This window comes from Corylus avellana, chromosome ca10 (genome assembly GCF_901000735.1).
Source record: "Corylus avellana chromosome ca10, CavTom2PMs-1.0".
NCBI lineage: Eukaryota > Viridiplantae > Streptophyta > Magnoliopsida > Fagales > Betulaceae > Corylus > Corylus avellana.
In genome coordinates this window covers 17021374-17040832 of record NC_081550.1, presented here as the reverse complement: position 1 = coordinate 17040832, position 19459 = coordinate 17021374, and the positions used below count along the sequence as shown (strand labels likewise).

Genomic DNA, 19459 nt, shown 5'->3' with positions numbered 1-19459 from the left:
TTGGTAATCACACTTTGTTCATATGTTTTTGGAACACATGCATGTGTATAACACATTTATACCGTAATATGTGTAGATGACGTAAGGCTAGAAGCTGAGGACGGCAATCAAAACAAAAACCCACAACGGACCCCAAGTGGACAAAAGTCTCGCTTATCAAGACAATGTACCACTGGTTCAGTAAGCCCGTACGTATACATATGACTTAATAAGAAGCTATTATCGAATATTCATAAATAGTTTATATACTTAACTCAAAATACTTGAGAATTAGGAATACTAATTAATATGTGTTGTGGTTGTGGAAATGCTGGATACGTGTAGATCATATATATACTTCGTAATTTCAGATCATTTTCACATTTTAAATGGATTATCATTGAAACTATGTATATACCCTGAGGTGTGTGTTGGCAGTGTAGATATAACGTTGAAGTTGTTTATCTGACGTTTATACACGTCACTAAACCTGAATATTGTTGAGTATGACCTTCGTATACTTTGACGTTGCTAATCGCTTAAGACTTGATGATTCTTGATTGATTGTTAGAGTATTTGTTCGTTGATTAATTGTTGTTTAATCATTTGCAGTAAGTGTGGAGAAGTTGACCCGTCATGATGGTGTTCACAAGGTTTTTTGTTGGGGTTCATTGTATGTAATGTATTCGCGAATCACTTAAGTTGTATTTCTTATGTTTTGTTGATATATATATAATTGAAATTATTTGTTTATTAACAATGTTGATGTATATAGACAATGATGTATATATGTATGTTTTGTGGACATCAAATGGATATATATTGTGGACAATGTTCAGATACGACTTGAGAAATGGATATATGTTGATAGCAATTGATATTGAGATTGAGAAATGGATGTATGTTGAGCAATACATCCAAATGGATGTATCGGATATGGATGTATGTTGAGAAATGTATGTTGATGTTATCAGGTGTACAAATAAATAAATTTCGGAGAAATTTATTATAAAAAAAAAAAAAACAATTCTTTTTCTGCACTATTTAGTAATTGACACGTTACTAACGTTAAGTGATAAGTGCCAAATATTACATATTTGGACCCCTTTATTTACATTAGTTAATCCTTTAGCTATGTCGTTATTTAATATTTTGTGTTAGTTTTGTGTTTTTAGTATTTTGTAGGTCATTGAAGAAAAACTACAGCTTTAAAGGGAAAAATGCAAAGTTTGGAAGAAAGCATACTTTGAGAAGACCTAGATGATGTGGTTAAGATCAACCGAATCCAAGAAAAAGGTTAAATCAGATTAAAGTTCAGATTGGATAAGATTTCGGATCAAATTCAAATTCAGATTCTGTACATGTCTTAGTATTTTGACTATAACTCTCCGCTCAAATATTGGATTGAAGTGATTCAAATGGCATTGGAAAGCTAACTCAAAATACTACAATTTGTTGTGAAATAGGATTTTCGTAATTCGGACGGTTTCTATGCCAAAATCGCCCCGCAATTAAGAGACACAAATCTGGACGAATCCTATTCCGATTTCAGACTTCTATTTTGACTGGGAGACAGACCTCCGAATTATCTAAGTTTACTTGGGCTTCTAGGACTTCCCTAAGCCTATAAATAGACTTATTTGCATTCAAGAAAAGATACGCAATCCTAGAGAGCAAAATTCTTTTGTTTAGTTTTTCTTTAGGTTTAGGTTTAGGTTTATATTTTATTTTTATGTAGAGCTAAATTCCCAACTAAGGTAGGCGATGAAGCCTTACCGATGAAGAACAACATCACTTTTATGTAAGTTTTTATTATTCTGATTTTATTGGGTTTTATATTTCAATTGTTTTACTTCTAATCAATTGTATGGAGTGATTCTTGGATATCTCTTGTGATTCAAGGATACATGTGATGATTGGAGATAATTTCATTGATTGCTTGGCTTTTAACTCATAAAAATTGGATATCCCTTGTGATTTGTTCTACGGATACATCTGGTGTTTCAATTGAATTTGGATTCCTTTTGTGATTTGGTCAATGAATAGATACATGAGATGGTTTTGATTAATTTTTTGAAGCATAGTAAAACAGATCTATGATTTAATTTGTGAGAACTTCGGATTAATATTGATGAACATAAAGTATGTTGTTATGATTTGGTGAGTGTGAATTCCTAAACCTTATTACATTTATCCTTAGATTTACTTATTTTATTTAGTTTATGTTTATCCTTTAATTTTCAAAACTCAAAAATCAAAACCCTTTTGGAACTAGATTAGGATTTAATTAGTTTAAATATAAATTGCTCTTTCAAAAATACAATTATCTGTGAGATCGACCTCGCACTTGCAATCCATTAAACTACAATTGATTCGTGCACTTGCGAGTTAAATAAATTTGCACAACATTTAGTAACGTGCCAAAATTGGCACGTTACTAATTAATAACTTGCCAATGTTGACACGTTACTATGCCTTTCGTAACGTGCCAAAATTGACACATTACGAAGATTTTAGTAACGTGTCAATATTGACACGTTACTAAACGTTAGTAACGTGTCAATTTTGACACGTTACAAAAGGATTAGTAATGTGTCAATACTGACACATTACTAAATAGTAACGTATTAAAATTGACATGTTATTAAATTGGATTTAGCAATACCCAAATTCTTAACACGCCAAACACGTTACTACACACACGTTAGTAACATTTAGTAATGTGTCAACCCTATTGACACGTTACTAAACTGTTGTAACTAAAAATACAATTTTTTGTAGTGACACCCACTAACCTTCTTTTCTTTTCTTTTCTTTTCTTTTCTTTCTTTTTTTTTTTTTTTTCTAAATAAAAAAAGTTCGAGGAGGAAGCCAATTGTAACTATTCTATTTAAATTTGTGCAGGCTGGTATTTTCCTTGGTCTTTGTCACGAGATAAGTAATGTGGGCTCCCGTTCGTCCTGTGGTAGAACCTGATGCCATGAAAAAATTTGTGGGCCTAACTCATCTCATAAAACCGATTCAATAAAAAAAGGTTGTCAATTATTTATAAACATGTTCAAGATTTTGTCCACATGCGATGTGAGATTATTTCTCAACACATAATAACACCAACCAGTGAGGCACCGCTGAAGAGGAGTCTAAAGGTTGAAAACCGCAAAGGCTATTTGTTTTGTCTTTCTTCTTTCTGACCAAACTGCACGTCTTTTTCTGACACATTCGACAAAAGACGTGGAATCCTCTCATCTTCATAATTCACAAAAAAAAAAAAGTTTAAAATATATTATTTTTCACGTCGTGGAGAGCCTCAACAAATACGACGTGCATACAACTCGCATTCATCGGAATTCTGTTCCAATCTTTGTTTGACAAGAATACACCGCTTACTAATTTTCTTTTTGGTTGTTAGAAATTAGAATATATATATGAAACATTGGAAGAGATTCCTTTCTATGTACAAAAGTCAACCAACCAATCATTGTAATTTTGTTTTTTGGTCGTGAGAATATGAAGAGTTTTTGGTTGTTAGAATATGAAATTGGTCTTGTCAATTGTCATCCCATGTGCATCAAATTTTAAAGGACTCACCTTAAATTTATTAGCATCTTTCGACATATTTTTGTGTGAAACTTTGCCTGCAATAGAGCGTTTACACACAAAACTAAACAAAAATAGAGAGCTTATATATATATTTCAGAGGACAAGATGCAAAGGTTTATTTAAGAGAAGAAAATAAAACAAAACATATACAACTTCTATTTCTTTACCTATCTTTGGACAACTAACTAAACCAATTTCAGCTCACCCTCTCATTCTCTCTCCCTGTCTCTCTCTTGCCAATTGACAATATTTCAACTGCAACTACCATCCTCTGCTTCACCCAATTGTCAATCTGCCCACCAAGTGAAAAGGGTAGGATCAGAATACTCCATAATATCATTCATGGTGTCCGGGAACGTTTCCGACACGGCGGCCGGCGAGGAGTCATCGATATGGATTCTTGAAAGCATCGGCGTTGATCAAATGGTGGATGTTCCTACGGACAACAACGACGTAGCAGCAGCTGATCATCATACAACCATGAATGGAACGACGTCGTTGAAGAAAAGCAATAGCAGCGCAAGAAAGAGGAATGGGGTGGTGGTCCCCAGGATGGGAAGGATGACATCAGGAGCGACAAGAGGGCTTAAGAGCTTACGTTTCCTCGACAGGACAACAACCGGGAAGGAAGCCGATGCATGGAGGTGCATTGAGAGGCGGTTCAATCAGCATGCAGTTGATGGGAGGCTCTCCAGAGACAAATTTGGAACCTGCATTGGTAATTTGCTTTTTTTCTTTTTCTTCTTGTTCTTGAAATAGAATACAATTTGGAGACTTTCAAGATTGATTTTTCTCTGTTTTGTAGGAATGGGAGCAGAATCGAAGGACTTTGCCGGGGAATTATACGATGCCTTGGCTAGGCGCAGGAAGATGAGCGCAGCAAATGGGATTGCTCTCGAAGAGTTGAGAATCTATTGGGAAGACATGACAAATCAAGACATCGATTCCCGGCTTCAAATATTCTTTGACATGTAAGCACTTCATTTCTTTCTCCCTTTGAACAGAGTTACAAAATACTTGTAACGTACACTCTTTTCTATAAATAGAGTATTGTACAACATCAAAAACATCAAGGAAAAAGTAGTCATGAAACCACCTTAATTTTCTGACCCTCTCTTCTTTAAATTATAAGTTCTAATAACTTGCATAATCACACCCACAAAACAGAATGAGTTAACTTCTAGACATTTTTCAGGTGTGACAAGAATGGGGATGGGAAACTGTCAGAGGATGAGGTGAAGGAGGTAAGGAAAATATTCCTCTTCTTCGATCTTCTTCTTCTTTTTCCTTGCAATGTTTGAGTCAGATTTCTAAAAGTTCTCATGGAAAAGGTTATAGTTTTGAGCGCCTCCGCAAACAAGCTAGGAAATCTTAAAAAGCAAGCCGCGGAATATGCAGCTTTGATAATGGAAGAACTTGATCCTGATCATCAAGGGTATATAGAGGTAAATATAAACTTCCACAAGTTAGTCTCACTGGCAATAGCAATTGGGATTTCTCTCCATACAGCTATGCAACTACAAGAAATTTGACTTTTAGCGACAACTGATCGTCGCTAAAATGTACATAGTTGCAGTTGCTTCATCGAGAAAGGTTACCGGTCGCTAAAAGTTTGGCCGGCAATGACCAAATTTCTCGTACAATTTTATTCTTGTTATTATTATTAGTTCTAAATTTGTGTGATAAACAGATGTGGCAGCTAGAGACACTATTAAGGGGAATGGTGAGCTCAGATGAAAGTAACAAGCTTTCCAAGAAGACGCAAACTCTAACAAGAGCCATGATCCCCAAGAAATACAGAACTCCTGTCAGCAAATTCCTATCAAAAACCACAGAACTTATCCATGAGAATTGGAAGAGAATATGGATGATCACATTGTGGTTAACCATAAACTTGGTCCTTTTTTTCTGGAAATTCAACCAATACAGGCACAGAGGGGCATTCCAAGTCATGGGATATTGCATCTGCATTGCCAAGGGTGCTGCTGAGACTCTCAAGTTCAACATGGCTCTCATTCTCCTTCCTGTTTGTAGAAAAACTCTTACTAAGCTTAGGTCAACCTTTCTCAGTAGTTTAATTCCCTTTGATGATAATATAAACTTCCACAAGTTAATATCCCTGGCAATAGCAATTGGGATTTCTGTCCATACAATAACCCATGTGAGTTGTGATTTTCCAAGATTGATTACATGTCCAAAAGAGAAATTCATGACAGTTCTTGGATCCAATTTCAGTTACAAGCAGCCAAGTTACATGGGGTTGCTGGAAAGTATCCCAGGTCTAACAGGAATTCTAATGATTATTATAATGGCCTTCTCCTTCACTTTGGCAACACATTCGTTTAGAAGAAATGTCATCAAGCTTCCATGGCCATTCCACCATTTGGCAGGGTTCAATGCCTTCTGGTATGCACACCATTTGCTGGCTCTGGCCTATATCCTCTTGGCCATACATGGCTATTTCCTGTTCCTCACAAAGGACTGGCACAGTAAGACGGTACGTATGATTTTTAAGATGACAACATATGCTTCTTTATCTCAACTTTCCAGAGGATGCTCTTTTCTTTTTGATTGAAAGAGTACTATTATGATTTGGCATTAATATGAAAGTAGTTTTGAGTGTTTTATATTTAGAGCTAATCCTTTTGCGTTCTCGATTAAAAAGCAAGGAACTTCTTCAAAAATGTTGTCAAACGAGGCCATCTAGTCTTCCCAATTTAATCTTTAGATGTCCAATAAAATAAATAACTCACTTCATTAGTACATGAATTCCATAGACTAAATCATTACCTAGGACAATGTTAAGTGGTCTTGGGTCTCTTAACCCCAAAAGCTAACTCAAGATGTAAGATTTTTCTTCACACTTATAAACTGATCACCAGCTCCTTCCAATACCGATGTGGGATAACCCCAACAATCTTCCCCTTACACATCGGACAATGTTAAGTGGTCTTGTTAAGTGTTAAGTGGACAATGTTACCTAGGACAATGTTAAGTGGTCTTGGGTCTCTCAACCCCAAAAGCTAACTCAAAAGGTAAGATTTTTCTTCACACTTATAAACTGATCACCAGTCCCTTCCAACACCGATGTGGGATAATCCAAACAATCTTCCCCTTACACATCGGACCCTGGGTCGAACCAGAGACAACCTGTTTTTTCCGTGAACTGTTGGGCCGAGACTTGTTGGTTGAACCTGGGCTCTGATACCAGTGTTGGGACTCTCTCTCAGCTTCAAAAGCTAACCCAAAAGGTGAGGCTTTCCCTCACACTTATAAACTGACCACCACCAATGTAGGATAACCCCAACAAACAACTAATTCTCTAGATTACTATCTTTGCTTTATTACATGCCATAACTGAAAGTGGTGCTGAAAATATGTGCACCATTTCTTTTATCTGCAGACATGGATGTATCTCATTGTCCCTGTACTATTCTATGCTAGCGAGAGAATTTCTATAACAATTAACGAAAGGAATCATCGTGTCAACATCATTAAGGTAAGTTCAATCAACCTCATGACAAGTTCTCCACCATTTGGGGAAAATGAATGAAAAAAATCATCCTGTTTCTTGGACATTGCAGGCCATCATATACACAGGAAATGTTTTAGCACTATACATGAGCAAACCTCCAGGATTCAAGTACAAAAGTGGAATGTACCTTTTTGTCAATTGCCCAGATATATCAAATTTTGAATGGTAATATATATATATAATGATAAAGAAATTAACCTTGCTGCAATATCTCTATGTTTGAACACAAAATCTCATTTGTTACAGGCATCCTTTCTCCATCACTTCAGCTCCAGGAGATGACTACTTGAGTGTCCACATACGGACCTTGGGGGACTGGACTAGAGAGCTTAAAAACAGATTTGCACAGGTGATGTACAATTTTATCATATGATTCTCATTAAGAGTATGTTTGGAATTGTGTTATTGAGAAATAGAGCTTTTAAGTCGAAAAACGCTTTTTGATTTTTAAGCTTTTGCCAAAAGTGCGTTTGGGTCATTTTTTAGTTTTTTGAATATTTAAAAGCGTTTTCAATTTTTTTACCAAACGAGTACTTTTTTCTTCAAACGGACTTTTTTAGTGTTAAATACACTTTTAAACATCTCAAATGCACACCCTAATTCTTCCTGGTGCCTAATATCTTCCTGAAGTTGTAAACATTTTATGTGGATTCTTTTTTCATACTGCATACTAAATCAAAGAAATGCAGGTCTGTGAACCCCAAAGTACGCAGGTAAGAAGAGGAAGTCTCATGAGAATGGAAACTAGAGCGCATCCAAACTACGAACATTCACAATCAGGGTGAGTAGACTCCTTAACTTGTTAAATTACCACTTATCCTAAATGGTTTTATCCAAAACGTTTGAGTGGATGGAAAGAGATTAATTTAATCATCATTTTATCTGAAAAGCTTAAGTTATTTCACAATTCTCAGTGTGGTATCAAAATTCAAACCTCCTATATTCTGTGGCAGATATCCAAGGATCCTCATAAAGGGACCATATGGAGCCCCGGCTCAGAATTACAAGAAGTATGACATCCTTTTGCTCGTAGGTCTAGGCATTGGGGCTACTCCATTCATCAGCATTATAAAAGATCTCTTAAATAACATCAAGCCAAATGACCTTGAAGCTGTAAGTCAAAATGTAAATCATGTATAAATTTGTTAGAGATGTGTGGATATATGATACTGACATCTCTAACAATACAATGCAGGATCCAATACACAGCAATTTGGCTGGGGCAAATAAGAAGTGCCCTGAAAGAGCATACTTTTACTGGGTAACCAGGGAGCAAGGATCCTTTGAATGGTTTAAAGGAGTCATGGATGATATTGCAGAGTACGACCACAATGTGGGTTTGAAACGTAAAACTGTTAAATCACCAGTTATTTCAAAAGCTTTACCCAATAAAAAGAAATGGATTTAATCCTTTAGTCAATATTCTAACAAAAACACCTTCGCTTCATATTTCTTCCTCTTTCATTACATCTATCAATTGACTACAACTTCCTTTAAGGATGTGCTTATTGTAACATGTTGCAGCATGTAATAGAAATGCACAACTACCTGACAAGTGTGTATGAAGAAGGAGATGCCCGGTCTGCCCTTATTGCCATGGTACAACAACTGCAACATGCTAAGAATGGAGTTGATGTTGTCTCTGAGAGTCGGGTATTTACTGAGGAAACAATAACTCTCATCTCGTTGCTCTTGCTTTATATTTTTGTGTCTCTTTAACATGTCATTATCACAGATACGAACCCATTTTGCAAGGCCCAACTGGAAGAAAGTCTTTTCTGACTTGGCAACTGCACACCCATCTTCTCGGATAGGTAATTTAGTCTCTCTTTTTTTCTCATGATTTAACAACCAGTTATATAACCCCTATTTGACTATTTCTCCACATCCCTGTTTGACTATTTCTCCACTTCCTTTAAAACCAGGAGAAAATACACTTTACTATTGAACTATTCACTCATTTGCACTTTTAACTCAAATGTTTAAAAAGTGACATTTTACCCCCCTAAAGTATCTGACATTAACACTTGACTCCCATGAAGTACAATTTATCCCCGGAAGTAACTAAGTTTTGGGGGGATAAAGTGTCAACTCAGGGATAAAGTGTCAACTCAAAATACTTCAGGGGGTAAAGTGTATTTTATGGGATCAAGTGTCAATATCACATACTTTGGGGAGGTAAAATGTCACTTTTTAAATATTTGGATTAAAAATGCAAATGAGTTGATAGTTTAAGGGATAAAGTGTATTTTTCCCTTAAAACTATTATTAAATTTGTGATAAATTTTTATTGGATTCTTATCAAATAATGGTTTTAAATGTTACTTATGGACGTGAGGAAGTAAAAATGTATAACATAATTGAAAACGAAAAAAGGCGACTTGCAATGCAAGGTTCGGATGGTCAAATGATCTCCAATGGCCTGATTAGGGTAAGTAGTCGAATCACCACTTTGGCCACAATGGATGATTTGGTTAGAGTTGACAATTTTTAACGAATCGGACAGAAATTCAATATAAAATTAGCTAGTTAGGATTTTGTATAATCGGGTTTGGGTCAATTCCGGTCAACTCGTATAACCTATTTAATAAACAAATCAATCCCGAATCAACTCACTTAACATATAGGTAACGTGCATAAATTAAATTAGACTTTATTATTATTATTATTTCATAAAAAAATAATTTTATTTTTATTTTTATTTTTTTGCATTTAAATTCATATACCTGTCAAAATGAGTAAAATGGGTTATGTTTGGGTCAACCCAACACATCTTATTTATTAAATAAGGTATGCGGGTTGTGTCATATAGCTCACTAATTTAAATAGTTTATGTTTGGGTTGAGCTGTGAGCACCCATCACGCCAACACAAATTATCAGTCCTAGATTCAACCACTTCAAAAGCCATTCTTTCCATTGCAAGTCACATTTAAAAATAAATAAATAAATAGTTATTGTTTCCGTTTGAACTGTTAATTTAAAATAAACGACACAATTAAGGGTTATTATTGCACCGGTGCACTATATCTCAATCAATTATAATAATGGTATCAACCTCGGATTGAGATTTCCTAAAATTCTCTTTAAATTTAAGATTCTCAAATTCATATATATCAGATGTCTATCTTATCTAAGCGTCTAAAATAAGCCATGTTTCAGCTTTGAATGAGAAAGCTACACTCAAGGAAACGTAGGTTTAGTAGCTTCCTCATTAAATTCAGAAAATATGACTTATTTTAGACGTTTAGATGAGATGAACAGTTAAGATTTATGAATTTGAGAATCTCAAATTGAAATGAATTATAGGGAATCTCAATCCGTCAGCCTCCAGATCCTCAGTTATATATAACTTATAAGATACACAAATACGCCTAGCTTTTTTTTTTTTCTTTTTTTTCCCTAAAAAAAATACTCCTAGTTGATTATTGATGATGGTGTTGTTGCAGGTGTATTCTATTGTGGCAGTCATACGCTTACCAAATCACTAAAGAAGCTCTGCCAAGAATTTAGCCTAAACTCATCAACTCGCTTCCACTTTCACAAGGAGAACTTCTAGTTTAGCTTTTTTCACACTGCCAAAATTTAGTAGATAGCCCTTTTTTTTTTAATCATTTTCTTAAAAATACATGTTCCTATTCTTGTGATTAGTATTGTGCAATATTCAGCAAAGTGTAGACACGTGTACAAAGAAGGAATAAATTTTGATTAATTCGGATTCTACGTTTATTGTTCAACTCATAGCCGCCGTCGCCAAATTGCTCTATTTATATTTGCACAAAGGAAAATGGGGATTTGAACTAGTGACCTCAGTTACATGAGACGTAATTTTCAGTTGATTAAGCTATCCCTTATGATCAAATTGCTACTATATATTGACTTATGAAGTGACACTTTTCAAATTGTCACTATATGTCACACAATTGGAATTATCAAATTGCTACTATATGTCACACACTTTTCAAATTCTAAAGAAACCATATTGTACCATATTTAAAAGATATATAGAAAGTCCAAATTTTATAAAATGACAGATTTGTCATATCAAAAGAGAAGCTAATTTTGATAGGCCTCTACCCGGTAGCTAATCCCAGTTATTATCTCTCTTCCCAAAGCGAATAACGCATTGTAGGAATCAAAGAAACGCGAATAACTAGGGGTGCAAAGGCGGGCGGTTAAAAACCGCCCGCTAACCGCTAACCGCTATAACCGCCAACCGCCTAACCGCCTAACCGTCTAACCGCATTAACCGCTAACCGCCTAACCGCCATAACCGCCTAGCGGTTAGCGGTTAGCGGTTATTGGGTCTACTAACCGTAACCGCTAACCGCTAACCGCCTTTTTATATAATATATTTTTATAATTATAATTATAAAAATATTTATACATATAACATAATCACTTGATCATTAAATCACAATTTTTTTTAAAAATAATTAAATCACAATTTGAGTATTAATATATTATCACTATAATTTATATGATTATATCATATAATCACTTGATCATTAAATCACAATTTTTTAAAAAAAATAATTAAATCACAATTTGAGTATTAATATATTATCACTATAATTTATATGATTATATCATATGAGATTGATCATTAAATCATTTGATTATATAATAACAAATTATACATATATAATATGACATAACTCATAAGTATACCAATTCATACTAATACAACAATTAAATATCTAGAGACTTATTTCCAATGTATATTATAAACTTATAAGTCTATATATGTTATAAGTCTATATAAGTCTACATATGTATATGAATAATATAAATGTATAATATCAATACTTAATCATATGATTCAATGACAATTCAAATACTTTATTCAAGACTTCAAGTGAATCATATTATTAATGTACAATGATGATATGATTCGTATAATATCAAATTAAGTAATTGACATTGGATTAAACAATGACCAATGTGTTACTTATAAACACAATTTAAGTATTAATGTATTATCATTATAATTTTAGTAATTTATATATTATCACTATAATTGATATGATTATATCACATGATGACTTGATCATTAAATCATATGATTATATAATAATAAATAATACATATATAATATGACATAACTCATAAGTCATAAGTCTACAAGTTAATCATATGATTCATGTACAATGATAATCACAATTGATTCAATTGAATTAAACAATATATTACTTATAACTACAAGTCTACAATTTAATTAAAGCATTATTAGATACTTTAGGAATTTAGGATTTAGGAATTTGAACATTACCATTTACCATTAGATATTAAGTTCAATTCAAAGAAAAAAGATTATAAGTAAATATGATAAGAATTTAAATAATTAACCGGTTATGATTTAATATTTAAGGAAATTTTTTTAAAGTACAAGTAAATGTAAATTTTGGGTCAAATATTTTTGATTTTTCAATATGGGCACTTTTTATAGCAATTGGGCCCAAGAAGATATTAAAAATACAAGAAAAAAAAATGAGGGTAAAAATAAGCCCAAAAAGCCCTAAAGAAAGCCCCAAAAAGCCCCAAAAAAAGCTTAATTTTAAAAAAGCGGTTAGCGGGCGGTTATCTATTTCGCTAACCGCTAACCGGCGGTTAACCGCTAGGCGGTTAGCGGTTGCGGTTAGTAAAATCTACTAACCGCTAAGGCGGTTACGGTTAGCGGTTATTGCCACTAACCGCTAACCGTAACCGCCTTTGCACCCCTACGAATAACGCATCAGTGCGTATCTCTTCACAGTCTCTAAAGAACGTGATTAAAGATCAATAGTGCCTCGAAGAACGTGTACATCACACCAGCCGAAATGATATCAACCTAATACTTAACTTTGAGCTTCAATCTCTATGGTCCGATCCTTATCCTAAAAATTAGTAGGCAGGCATCATCATAGTTTTTTTTGTTTTTTTTTTTTTTGTTTTTTTTTAATTTATGTTAGAAAAAAAATTGATGGAATAAAATAAAGAAGGATCCGATTGAAAACGAGGGGGGGAAAACATAGAAAGAATGTACACAAAACAACAATATAATATATATATATATAGAGAGAGAGAGAGAGAGAGAGAGGGGGAAGGAAACACACAGTACAGTCACCAGGCAACCCCCTCAAGATACACATTAGAGCACACACAAAACACATTAAACTCGTACAAAAACTCCTCCCCGATCGAACACACGCAAGCACAAACAAAAAGACACAAACACATGCATAGTGAAGCGACAACCCAACAAAATCGAATCTTACAATCAGGGCCAATCTCGTTGTAAGAGGGAGAGAAAGGAAAAGGAATATCAATTATTGGACCCAAAAAAAAAAAACATGTTTTATGGAAATATGCTAAGAAATAGATTGTATCCACAAAATTGTCCCAAAGATGTATAATTGTCCCAAAAATGCTTCAAACATTTAATGACATATATATATGCTAAGAAATAGATTGCATCCACAAAATTAGTAATAATTAATAAAAACATCATAAAAAGTTTGTCAAACCTTGAACTGCTTTGAGAAGAAACTTGAAGAAGGTAGAGATTCAAAGAAAAATACTAAGGGCCTGTTTGGGATTGTGTTTGAGGGGCCTAAAAATGCTTTTAACACTCAAAAAGTCCGTTTGAAGAAAAAAGTACTCGTTTGGTAAAAAAAATTAAAAGCGTTTTTAAGGGTCCAAAAAGCCTAAAAATTGCTAAAAAGTATTTTTGGCAAAAGCTTAAAAATGAAGCTTTTGCCCAAAAGCTCTTTTTGACTTAAAAGCTTCATTACTCAAACGCAATCCCAAACATGCTCTAAAAGGAAGATGAAACTAACTGTGATTTTGCTCGGAAAGAAGAAGAAAGAAATGATTTCATGGTTTATGAGAGAAATAAGGGTTAAGTACTTTATTAGTACCTCGATTTATACTTTTATTTTTTATTTTTTCTCCCTTATGTTTTCAAAACAGCAAAATGTGATATCTGACCTATGGGAAAATGAAAAATTGATACCTCATTAAATTTCGCCAGTCTAAATTAACGAAATTCCATCTCATTGCCACGTGTCACTCCCAAAATATGTCACGTGTCATAAAAATTAAAAATAATAATAAAAAAAATAAACTAAACCTAAAAGAAAAAAAAATTATTTGAAAAAATTAAAATTTCACATAGAATTAAGCTAATATAATGTGTTGAATGTTAATATGAAAAAATTTTGGGGGATTACTAGTGATTTCTGAGCAAAATTTGTACAAATGACTCTAAAATTCTTCACGAAAAAATCAGACTAGTGAATTATCTAATGAAGTGGAAAATTCCTAAATTTTAGCGTATAATCTCTCATCTTCTCGGTTGTCTTCATCGTCATCAATGGTGATAGAAGTGATTTCAGTAAGCTGCTTAGCCCTCTAGGCTTGTCGATCACAATCGGTTCGAGCCAAAATGAGCAACATGGTTACAACGCACGAGCCTTACGCGGCCAAAAGGCCGAGCCATAGCCCTCTAAAATCGAACCCTGCGTAAAAACTCAACCACACGGCGACCGGCATTCCCACTAGGTAAAAGCAGCTGAGGTTGATGTTGGCTTCCAATTTCGGCCTGAGCCTACCGTTGCTGCAAGTTTTGCCTTATTCGGCTGATTAGCACCCAGTTCGTTTCCAACTCTTGTCGATACACCGAAGCTCAGAGAAGACAGAAAAATGTAGATCAACGCCATCGTTTGAATCAAAGTCCCCAATATTGAAGTGCCGGCCAAAGTGAGCTCATCGAGGTCGACCCTAATATTATTTATTATTTTTTTTTTTTTTTGCTTTTAGGTTTTTTTTTTTTTTTATTAAAAGAAATTTAATTTTTTATGACACATGGCATATTTTGGGAGTGACACATGCGATGACATGGAATTCCGTTAATTTACACTGACGGAAACTAACGAGGTATCGATTTTGCGTTTTCCCATAAGTCAGGTATCACATTTTGTTGTTTTGAAAACATAGGGGGAAAAAAATAAAAAAGTGTAAACTGAGGTACTAATAAAGCAGTTAACCCGAGAAATAAAAGTAATAAAAAAAAATGATAAAAGTGACCCTGGTTACGTGGTTTATGACTAAATGTTCAAGCCTCGATTTTGCTGGAGACAATATTCAGTATAAATATATAATTCCCTTATATTTAAATGAATTGAAAAAATATTAATTTTTTTCTGTGCCTGTTGTTAGATAACTAATTAACGTACAATTAATATAATAAGAGTCTGAAATCTTTGTTTTCATCAATGACAATCAAGAAAACATAACTTAAGAAAATGTTGTTGACATGACAATTGCCCACGTACACTTTTTTTTTTTTTTTCAAACTTTTTGGGGCTCTTTTTTAAAATTTAAATTAAAAATAAAAATAAAAATAAATAAATAACAGATTCAAAAGATCTTAATTAGTCATATTTATTTTGGGGCCGGGTGGGAGTGTTCAAATGGATGGATGGGCCACAATAAGGTTACCATCCCACTTTCTTAAATTTCCATCCCTCCAACCCTAGGTCAGCTGGTATAATACCAAGAGACTTAATTTGTCAGTGACGTTAATCGGCATCCACAACTCTTTGATAAACATTATTACATCAATACGAATCGGTGCTCATCCGATATTTAGAGGAATCGGCGCCCTTAATTATGAGTAATATGGTATTTGATTTATCTATACATTTCGGAAAAACTTCACTTACTCTTTTGAATTGTTTCCCCTTTTGTAATGTCCTCTTTAAAATTCACAAAACCTCTTAATTTTGTATATCCAATTTTTAATTTTTTTCAACGTCCCCCTTCCATTAGGATTTTTCATTAAATCCCAACAAAATTCTCAAAATGCCCCATTTTTTTTAAAAAAATATATTTATTTATTTTTTATTTTTTGCAAAGATTGTGGCGTAGGTATTTTGGTATATATATATATATATAGAGAGAGAGAGAGAGAGAGAGAGAGAGAGATCAGGACCCCTTAATCGATCTGGGCTCTTTAATTTTGTTTGAAATTTATATTTAAATTTGTAAAACTCATGCATATGTGAGTTTTACATATTTAATAGTAATTTTGAAAAAGAGATGAATGGGAGATAGAGAAATAGCATGTTTCTAATTACTAATATATATTGTAAAAAATGTATAGAGAAACTTCACTTAACTCCATTGAATTGTCATCACTTTTGCAATATCTCTACTAAAGTTCAATTTCTGTCAATTTGGTGTATCCATATTTCAATTGTTTGTAATCTCACCACTTCATTAATTTTTCCTAAAAATACCCCCATTTGTTTTAGGAAAAAAAAAAAAGAAAAAAAAATTGTAAAGTTTAAAGCGTTGGTCCTAATTTAACAGTATTTGTAACCATATACCGTTAAATTGTAAAGATTAAAGCGTTGGTCCTTTTCCCATGACCATCCCTTAATTAATTTGTACAATATTCACAAAATCATCAAGCTAGCTAGTCATCAACTTATGCTTTGTGAAACATTTTTCTTAAATCCGGTGTTTTTTTTGTTTTGTTTTTTTTTTTAAAAAAAAAAAAAGTACTGTGTTCATGCCATGCACCATAACAGTAACCGCTATTGCATTGACCTGTCTGAAAGGTCCAAGACCAACAAAAAAGCTGGTGTCAACCACCATGTGTCGGTGTTACAAGATGCAACTTTTCAAGATGTGCATAAAGACAAGCAGAAAAAAATCAACAGAAAAATCAAGCCCAATGCAGATTTTCACTTGTGGGAAAATACAGAGAGTGTAAATAGGTAGTAGTAGTTGCAGTAGAAGTAGCAGCAGTGTTGGACCAGTACACATTTACTCATTAGACAATTCAGATCTTTCTCACCTTGAAGCCTAGCTAGCTAGAAACATAACAGAAACCAACACAAATAAATAAAAGTCACAGAAAGATTTAAGACTAACAATAAAATCACAGAGAGAGAGAGGAGAGAGAATCATGCAGAGAGTTTCTTGGGTGTGGTGCACTCTTCTTTGAGATTGGTGGCCGTGATAGGGAAGAGTTGAAGGGTTTGGAGGGGTCTAGTAGTACTGCAACATGGGGAAGTTGGAGGACTCTTTTCCATCATCATCATCATCATCCAATCATGGTCGTACGATGTCATCATGGATTTCTCCATCTCCACCATCTGATGAGGGATATCCATCTTCCATGAGTAATTCATCACTTGTGTTGATGCTACTCCTGCTCCCTGTTCCAATAACGTATACAATCATTCAAAAGGCAGAGACGACATAAAGATAACTAATTTAACCAAAATAAATAATTGAAAGAAAAAAAAAAGGATATAATTGGAATAATTGGAATGAGCAAGAGATAGAGATTTTGATCAAACTAACCCCAAATGATCAATTTGAACAAAAAGTTTACCCTTTTCCACTAGTGTTTTTTCCTTTCGAGGGTACTATTTTGTCTTGTACAAGAAATATCGTGCTAGCTTTACCGACCATGAAACAGACCAGACAACATGTGTAGCTAATTTAGTAACTGAAAGAATTAAACCAGAACAGTAAGGAAGCTCGTGATAATATATTCTTTTATATATATATATATATATATATTAAAGTAAGAGGAAGAATATTCTTTGTTATATAGGGTATAAAAATCAAGAATACCTGAGGAAGAAGCAGGCCAGGTGAGTTGTTTTCATAAGAAAATTGTTGAAGAGCAGAAGAACCGGCAGGGGAGTCAAAGTTGGCGCCATGAAATTGGTGAGGTGGGTGATTGAGGTGATAATAGAAGAGCTGCTGCGGCTGCTCAAGCTGCAATTGCCTGCTGAGCTTCCTTCTCAGCTTCTGCCTATCCCTTGCCTTGTGGTTCTGAAACCAGTAGAACACATTCTTGCCTTCAATCTTGCCGTAGAGGGAGAGGTGGGCAGTGATCTTCTGTATCTGAGAAGCATTGGGAGTTCTAATCCCACTCCTGTACATCTCTTCCAAGATCATCAGTTGCTCTGGGGTTGGGCACCATCTTGATGAAGCTGCTGGGGACATTTTTTCCCTTGGTGTTAAGTTTGACTCTTTCTTTCCTTTCTGTCTTTTTTTTTTTTTTTTGTGTGTGTGTTTCTTGGAAGGGTTGAAAGTGGGGTATAAATAGATGGACAGAGAAGGAGAGATAGAGAAAGATACAGTGAGGAATAGTTAGGCAGAGACAAAAAGGAAGGAGATGTAGAGAGAGAGAAAGAGAAGGCTAAAAGAAGAGGAAGAAAGCTACTCTACAAGTGCAGATTGGTCATGCTGCTGATGTTTCCCTGTGAGGGGCAAATTCAAGTGTAGTTTTCAGTCCTCCCATGCACATACACACACAGAAAGAGAAAGAAAGAAAGAGAGAGAATCTGTGAATGAGGGAAAACTGAGTGGGGGCTTAAGGAGCTTGAATGATTATGTCATCATCACCTCGTTATTTACTTTCTCAACAGAATGAAAAAGACACCAAGTAATATGTTATTGCACTAGAAGCGCGTGAAGGACACGCACGCATGCTCTCAAGCCTGAATCTGATGTAAATAGTCAATACCGTATCATGGTGCACCCCCCCTTCCATCTTCAAAACAAAAATCTGAGTTGGCATTAATATTGAAGAATCACGAGTGTACTCTCTATATATACTCGATCTACACCCCACATATATACATTTCCAGGTCTGAATCAGAAAACGCCGCCGTTTCTTTTATCTTTTTTCAATGGTTATTATTCTCACTAGTGTAATCTACCATGGTGTACAGCTGCTTCACTCAGCACCTCTAATTTAACTGCTTCTAGTGCTCTTTATCGTGCTACGGCCTTCAAGGTAGCTTGTATTTTAACATGCAGATTTGCATTTGGTCTTCTGCTGTTGCTGTTCATGGCGGCCTTGTTCTTAGTTGAGGTGCCAAGTATCGAATGCGTACGTTAACTTTTTGACTTTTCAATAGTTTTTAGACTTTGACTGCATTGTACCAGTTGTTTTGCGGTGTTTGTAGGGTTTTGTCACCATCGTTTGGCAAACAACAACACCCCTTACCCTCAAGTACTATTCACTCCATTACTCAAAAAAAATTAACATCAAAATATTCTCACTTTTATATCACATCATTTACTTTTCACTACTATACAAATAAAAAAAAATAACTACAAAACAAAACGTTTTCACTTTTCAATACAATTTTTTCACTTTTCTACACCGATCATTATTTTATTTTAAAGTGAACAGTGTGCGGGGGTATTTGTATTGGACAAGGATCATCTTCAGTTCAAAATGAACTGGAGAGGATCCAGTTGATGGCTAGGATCTCTCCTTAGAGATCCTAAGGCCATCAACCCGCCACGTGGCGCATTAAAAAAATAATATT

At 34.4% G+C, this 19459-nt stretch overlaps 2 protein-coding genes across 2 annotated transcripts; one reads left to right on the top strand and one right to left on the bottom strand.

The window, feature by feature from the left end:
• The first annotated feature begins 3921 nt into the window (after positions 1-3921).
• LOC132163047 (putative respiratory burst oxidase homolog protein H) lies at positions 3922-10671 on the top strand. Its single transcript, XM_059573248.1, has 14 exons — positions 3922-4297; positions 4385-4550; positions 4775-4823; positions 4911-5024; positions 5270-6076; positions 6983-7078; positions 7164-7279; positions 7361-7463; positions 7804-7895; positions 8068-8227; positions 8310-8447; positions 8639-8767; positions 8850-8928; positions 10562-10671. Exons 1-14 carry the CDS (start codon positions 3922-3924, stop codon positions 10669-10671), a joined length of 2535 nt encoding a protein of 844 aa, XP_059429231.1.
• A 6064-nt stretch (positions 10672-16735) lies between these two features.
• LOC132164404 (WUSCHEL-related homeobox 3) lies at positions 16736-18807 on the bottom strand. Its single transcript, XM_059574913.1, has 2 exons — positions 17745-18807; positions 16736-17320 (listed from the first exon to the last, which is right to left on the bottom strand). Exons 1-2 carry the CDS (start codon positions 18120-18122, stop codon positions 17066-17068), a joined length of 633 nt encoding a protein of 210 aa, XP_059430896.1. The 5' UTR covers positions 18123-18807; the 3' UTR covers positions 16736-17065.
• Between the last annotated feature and the right edge of the window lie 652 nt (positions 18808-19459).

Bases quoted from the DNA above. Each gene is read 5' to 3' on its own strand.
- LOC132163047 (XM_059573248.1), top strand. From the start codon at position 3,922: ATGGTGTCCGGGAACGTTTCCGACACGGCGGCCGGCGAGGAGTCATCG. The intron at 4,298-4,384 runs GTAATTTGCTTT...TCTGTTTTGTAG, and splicing joins CAAATTTGGAACCTGCATTG to GAATGGGAGCAGAATCGAAG. The intron at 4,551-4,774 runs GTAAGCACTTCA...GACATTTTTCAG, and splicing joins CTTCAAATATTCTTTGACAT to GTGTGACAAGAATGGGGATG.
- LOC132164404 (XM_059574913.1), bottom strand. From the start codon at position 18,122: ATGTCCCCAGCAGCTTCATCAAGATGGTGCCCAACCCCAGAGCAACTG. The intron at 17,321-17,744 runs GTATTCTTGATT...TTATTGGAACAG, and splicing joins CTGGCCTGCTTCTTCCTCAG to GGAGCAGGAGTAGCATCAAC.